This window comes from Orcinus orca, chromosome 5, assembly GCF_937001465.1.
Source record: "Orcinus orca chromosome 5, mOrcOrc1.1, whole genome shotgun sequence".
NCBI classification, from domain to species: Eukaryota; Metazoa; Chordata; class Mammalia; order Artiodactyla; family Delphinidae; genus Orcinus; species Orcinus orca.
The window spans coordinates 135106356-135113641 of NC_064563.1; the positions used below are offsets into that span (position 1 = coordinate 135106356).

General features: G+C 35.5%; 1 protein-coding gene across 1 annotated transcript; it reads left to right on the top strand.

Annotated features, from left to right (window-relative positions):
* Positions 1-780: 780 nt before the first annotated feature.
* LOC117199320 (keratin-associated protein 20-2-like) lies at positions 781-2478 on the top strand. The gene is made up of 2 exons (XM_033418559.1): positions 781-794; positions 2349-2478. The coding sequence occupies exons 1-2, from the start codon at positions 781-783 to the stop codon at positions 2476-2478; spliced, it is 144 nt and encodes a 47-aa protein (XP_033274450.1).
* The last annotated feature ends 4808 nt before the right edge of the window (positions 2479-7286 follow it).

Below are 7286 nucleotides of genomic sequence, written 5' to 3' on the forward strand. Positions count from 1 at the left end.
CATCGAGTTCTACTTTTACGATTTATGCACACTCTGGGTGTTATAAAATATACACAAATAAAGGTTTTTCTTCTTATTAAGGAGCATAAAAACAAGTTGAGTCAGTCCATGGAAAATATTTTGTAGAAAATATCATCTAGTAGAAAAGGTATGCTTTCATCTGAGAACAGGTGGAGAATTTGGCAGAATTCCAGCATCAAGTAATTTCCCTTTCAAGGTGCCCACACACCCACTAAAAACAATATAAAATTTCAGATTGTATAATGAGATTTTATATATATATAAATTATAATATAAAATATATAATTTTATGCAATTTTAAATAGAATAGAATTATAATAAATATGTAAATGTTATAATTTATGATAAATATATGGATATTATAATACATATAAACATTTCAAGAAATCCAGTTGGATAGAACAAATATTCAAAAAAACACAACTTAGAGGAATGCTTGTGTGCCCCTATGTCATCTCAAGTAATATGGTAATATTTATCAACAGACCAAATCTAGAGTGAGAAAAGGCTTTGAAATAAACAAATGCTTCTTTTAAAAAAGTGAATAGAGTACTTGTTGATCAGTTTTAGATTTACAAAAAAATTTAGCAGAAAGTAAGAGAGTTCCCATATATACCCTCATCTACCTGTCTCCAGTACCTGCTGTTATTAATTTCTTGCATTAGTGTGGTATATTTGTTAGAATTGATGAGCCAATAGTGATACACAATTATTAACTAAAGACCATAGTTTACTAGGGTACATTGTGTTGTGCATTCTATGAGTTTTGACAGGTGTATAATAATATGCCTTCACCATTGCTGTATCATGGAGGATAGGTTCACTGTGCTAAATATCTTAGTGCTTCACCTATTCACCCTTCTTTCCCTCCCCCACAGCACTGGCAATCACTGATATTTTTATTGGCTCTGTAGTTTTGCCTTTTTCAGAATGCCATAGAGTTGGAATCATTCAGTACATAGCCTTTACAGATTATTTTAGTAATATGCATTTAAGGTTCCCTCATGTCTTCTCGTGGCTTGATAGCTCATTTTATTTTATTGCTGAAAATATTCCATTGTATGGATGTATTACAGTTTGTTTACCCATTCACCTATTGCAGGACATCTTGGTTGCTTGCATGTTTTGCCATTATGAATAAAGCCTCTATAAACATCCATGTGCAGGATTTTGAGTGGACATATGTTTTCAAATCATTTGAGTAAATGCCAAGGAACATAATTGCTAGGTTACATGATATGAGTATGTTTAGTTTTACAAGAAACTGCCAAATTATCTTCCAAAGTATCTGCACCATTTTTCATTCCCATGAGCAATGAATGAGACGTCCTGTTGCTTCACATTCTTGCCATCATTTGGTGTTGTCAGTGTTTTGGATTTTTAGCCATTATAATAGGTGTGTAGTAGTTTTAATTTGCAGTTCTTTAATGACATAAGATGTTGAGCATTGTTTCACATGCTTACTTTTCATGTGCATATCTTCTTTGGTGAGGTGTCCTTCAGATCTTTTGCCCATTTTTTAGTTAGGTCATTTGTTTCCTTGTTTCTTTTTTAATTTTATTTTTTAACAGATCTTTATTGGAGTATAGTTGCTTCACAATACTGTGTTAGTTTCTGTTGCACAACAAAGCGAATCAGCCATATGCATACACATGTCCCCATATCCCCTCCCTCTTGAGCCTCCTTCCCATCCTCCCTATCCCACCCCTCTAGGTCATCGCAAAGCACCAAGTTGATCTCTCTGTGCTATGCTGCTGCTTCCCACCAGCCAACTCTTTTACTTACATTCGGTAGTATATATATGTCGATGCTACTCTCACTTCGCCCCAGCTTCGCCCTCCCACCCCATATCCTCAAGTCCATTTTCTATGTCTACCTCTTTATTCCTGCCCTTCAACTAGGTTCATCAGTATGGTTTTCTTTATTTTAGATTCCATATATATGTGTTAGCATACAGTATTTGTTTTTTTCTTTCTGACTTACTTCACTCTGTATGACAGACTCTAGGTCCATCCACCTCACTACGTGTAACTCAATTTCAGAGAAAACACCTTTTTAAAAGTCACTCCTGTGATGGCAGGAATCCTAACATTGTAGCATAGTAATCTTGGTTATGAAGACTTCATTTCACCCTAAGAATCAAGAGACTCCAAAAGTTTTATAGTGACAATTAGTGTGAAATATGTGATAAACACTGCCTGTGGTTTTGCCCACCTACTACTGAAGGTGTATAAAAGGTCCTGTGCAGATGGTCACATTCAATCCAAGGCACTGTTTCCCTGTTTCTCAACTGATCCACCCACTCCTGACACTATATGCTTCTACAGCAATTATTATGGTGGTCTGGGTTATGGCTGTGGCTGCCTGGGCTGTGGCTATGGCTGTGGCTATGGTGGGTATGGACACAGCTGCTGCCACCCACCTTGCTGTGGAAGATTCTGGCCCTATGGACTCTAGTGAGGAACTTTTATTGCTGCTCGGACTACTGGACTTCTTCTCCTGTGATTCACTGACTATGTTTCCAGGGATCTTCACATGGAATTCTAGTCTCTCTTCAGATAATGGTCAACCCATCCTAGCCTCAGTAATGGTATGGGGTGGGGGGGGACCTAAGTTCAAATTTGTCATGTTTCACCTTGGTTGATTAAAGTTATTTGAAATATGTTATGACAGAGAATTTTTAAAGTTATATTTCCATTTTACTTCTGTGTACAGTTTAATTCAATAGCTTTCATGGGTAGAAAAATTTAACTTAATTTAAAATCAACATCCTCATTGCCAGTATTGCTTTATTTTCATTTACACCTCTTCATCTCCATTAGTTTTGGGTGATTATGACTGAAGACACCGTGTTATTTGCATTCCCAAAATGAAGTGTCAAAAATCTGCTTATCATTTCTTCTTAGGAAACAATAATATAGGTCTGTGCATTCATGTGTATCTACAGCCACGCTATCCTAGACACCTTGATCATGCTAAAACCTTACCTTCATAAGCTAAAATTGTAACAAATAATTATCTTAATTACTTAGTAATACTTTTTCCAATGGTAACCTAATTTTCCATGATCCTATCCTGTTGTCTCTGTTCTTAGATTTTTCCTGACACTGCACTTTTGGATTGAACCATTCAATGCTGTGCTTCTGTATGGACTGGTTTTCTTTTTTCCACTTCAAATATTTTTCCACTGAGGCTGTCTTTCCCACAGATTCAGCATTAGAAATAATTCCATTTGATGAGATTTCAGTAAAACACATCTTTTAAATGAAGTCCATTTTTTAGTTGAATTTCATTATGTTTCAAAATTTCACATAAAATAAGAATATATTAAAATAACTTCAGTCCATTTTTCTGCAAAGATGAATATTTCCCTTATAGTCTTTTGCAACTGCAAAGTCCTCATGGCATGAGTGCGACAAAATATTATACTAGAATACAAAAGAGTAAATCACATAGTTCAACACCTGAAAAAATGGTCTCCAAGTATAAGAACTGTATAGTCACTTTATAAACAGTTTTTAAATGAATGAATTAATTGATGAGACTAACAATCATGAAAATTCTCATTCTATTTCCATACTCTTTTCTTTAAAAAAATGTGACAAATTCAATTGCTTATATATATTTATCAATCTCCAGAATTTCAATGGCTTTTTATGCTATGACATTTTTGTCAATTTATACATTCTCTGCCGAATGAGATATCTGAGAGAACTGTGGGTTTCTAAGCAGTGCGATTTATGTTGCTGTAGCAGTCTCTCACTCATCAAATTAACACTGAGATGGTTATGTGCACCTATAATCAGCAAAAAGCTGATTATTCACATTGATTGTGGTATTAGCAGGCTCCAGTGGGGGAGCTGGGCTTACAACCTCCACTTGGAAGCAATGGGGCAGCTCGGTTAGGTACCCCAGGGCAGACATGGGTATTAACTTTTAACTCTACCCACCTGCAGCAAGAGGGCAGTGTGAGTTAGCACTTCACTTTTACCAGGATGGTTTCAGTGAGTCCAACAAGAAGTGAAACAGACATGCACGACCAACCCTTGTTATCTCACAAGTGTATTGCTTGCTTTAAAAAGAGAGAGATTTGAAATAGGATCCAAGTCTCATAATATCAAAAATATTCAGAACACAAAGTCACTCATCATACTAAGAACCAGAAAACTCACAATTTGAGTGAGGAAAGGCAAACAATGGAACATCAGGATCAATATTGATATTGGAATTATCTGATAAAAATGTTAATACAACCATCATAAAATTGCTTCAGGAAGCAATTACAAGCTCTCTTGAAACAAAAGAAAAAGTAGAAAATCTTTGGAAGCAGACATTATTAAAAGAATCAGGTGAAAATTTTAAAACTCAAAAATGCAATAACCAAAATAAAAATAAACACTCACTGAGTTTGATCGTAGAGTGGAGATGACAGTGATAGAATCAGTGAACTTGATAAGAGGTCAGTAGAATTTACTCAACAGGGAGAAAATAGACCAAATAAACCAATCAAACAAACAGAGCATTGAGGACTTGTTCCCATTTAGGAAACTTAAATTCTACCTCTAGTGAATTAACTAATATATTATAAAGAAAATGAATATATAAGTAAGTAGTAAATTGCATGTTGAATTGATAAACTCACCTAGACACAAAAATGATAAAAATCTAAATGTGAATGGTTAGATCTATTTATACGAATTTATGGAACAAAAAGTCTATGAGTGAATGAACAGGCATACAGTCCATCATAAGCAAGCATTAGCAATGCATAGATATAGAAGAAAAGTTTGCATTAAAAGTTTTTCCACTCCAAAATGATAATTATCCATTGTGTGGCTTCACTAATTTTCCCATCCAAAAATCCATATTCATACATAAGGATATTTATAATCCTGCATTAAGCATTCATAGTTAGATAAAAATAAACTCCCCAAAAAATGTGATAGAAGAACTTTCCATGAAAATTAATCACAGGCTGTAAACAAAAATAGAATGAGTATGGGCTTTCTAAATACACTAAGAATTGTTTATTAAAGTCACCTGATTTGACTATGGTAATCCTGACGTAATTGTAAATTATTCTCACTTATGAAAACTTCTCTTCCCAACAAACAGCAGATTCAAGAAATTTTAAAAGCAAATTAGTATAAAATATGAGGCCCAAACTTCCTGTGGTTTACCCCGTCTTCTACTGGGTGGTAATATTTAAAAGCCCATTTGCAGATGGTGACTTTTGAGCTCAGGAAACTTGATTCTTAACTTCTTAACTCAACACACCACTCACCAGAATGTGCTACTACAGCAACTATTCTGCTGGCTTGGGCTGTAGCTTTGATGCCCTGAGTTCTGGCTATGGCTGTAGCCATGTGGGTATGGATATAACTGTTGCCACCCATCTTGCTGTAGCAGTTGCTTGTCCTATAGATTCTACTGAAAAACTCCTATAGCCACTCACACGGTTGGTCTCCTCCACCTGTGTTTTCTGACTTTTTCACTAAGGATCTTCTATTCCCTCTTTCAAAAATGAAAATGTCATCCTAGACTACTTGAAACAAACAAAATAACAATAAAAACCCACAAAATTAGATAGTCTTGATCCAATATGTTTCAACTTAGTTGACCCAAATCCCTTGGAATATCTCACAATTTATAGTAACTCTAATCTTTAATATCATATTGTCATCATACTTCATTTTTTTACTATAACATCTTTATGTCACTTTCAATAAGTCCTGTATTTTATTGTAAATAATGCTGTTTTGAATTTATTCTCATTTGTTTCTGTCTTATGTGTGCATGCCTTATGTGTTCAATTGTAAGTATGAAAGAGAAAGAAAGAAAAAGAAAGAAAGAAAGAAAGAAAGAAAGAAAGAAAGAAAGAAAGAAAGAAAGAAAGAAAGAAAGAAAGAAAGAGAAAGGAAGAAAGAGAGAGAGGGAGGGAGGGAGGGAGGGACGGAGGAAGAGAAATCATTGCACAAGTTTTCTCCTACAGGGATGATGTGTCCAAGAGACAAGAGTGGACCAAATGTTCTTTCTTTCTACGTTCATATAAATCTGTGCATTCAGGTGGCCTGAAGCCTGTGTATATATATTAGCATCCACATCCTATCAGGCTAAAGTCGGAGCCTCATACTGTGTGTTATTGTTTTTCCAGTGCAGTTAACAACTTGATTCTCATGGGCATATTCTGTGACCCTCTCTTTTAGCTGTCTCTGATTGGTACCAAGTGGGCTGCGTCTGTAGGCTGATGTCACTGGTCTCTTCTACTTAGAGTTTTAACCTTTCTTCTTTGGGTCATCAGCAGAAGTGTCCAGATTACATTCCACTTGACTCCTTCCTGTCCAGATGTGATTTATAACCGAGGGTCTCTTTTACTATAAATAACATTTCTTGTAGTGTTGCTGACATTGACCACCTTATCAGGTTACGAGGAGAGCAAAACTAGCCAGCTAAACATAAGATTAAACTATGATGTATCACGGAAAAGGGTTTCGTTCATTATCTTTCCTATACTGCTCAATAGTAAACAAAGAGTTGAATTAGTATCTCACCAAAAAAAAAAAAAAAGGATAACTAAAAATGGCCAATAGTATATAAAAAGGTGTTCAACTATATTAGGCACCCAGAAAGTACAAAGTGAAATCATTATGCACGTGCCAGAATGGCTAAAAGGAAAAGACAGCAAGTATGACCTGGTAAAACTGTAGAGGAACACTGTGTGGAGTTATCAAAATATACAACCACTTTGGAGAACTGTTTAATCGAGTATTTATAAAAACTGAACAACTTTATACTCTACAAAACTGCAATTCCAATTCTAGTGTTGCCCCCAATAAATTGCATCTGTGGCAGAATAACTTGCTTTTATTCAAATATTCATTCCTTCCACCCTGACCTCCATGAGAAGATTTTATTTCCTTTCTTCATCATTGTTGGCTTAAGTATGGAATATGTGTGACCTCACTGTGAATAGGATGTACATGAACAAAGGCCATATTCCCCACCTCTTGACTTGCTTTGGACAATGGGATTAATGGACATGTGAGTAGAGGTTTGAAAAGTGCTTCCATAATTGGACTAGACCACTTGCACATCTGTTTTCCACAGTGGGAAGGAGATGAATCAGTGAGGTGCTGATCCAAGTTAGAGGACAGTTACATGGCTCTATCCCACTACTTTGTGCCAAGCCCAACCTAGTTCAGCCAAACTAGACATCGTGTAGACATGTGAGGGTGAAGAAAATGTTTACTGCTACATAAAATGAA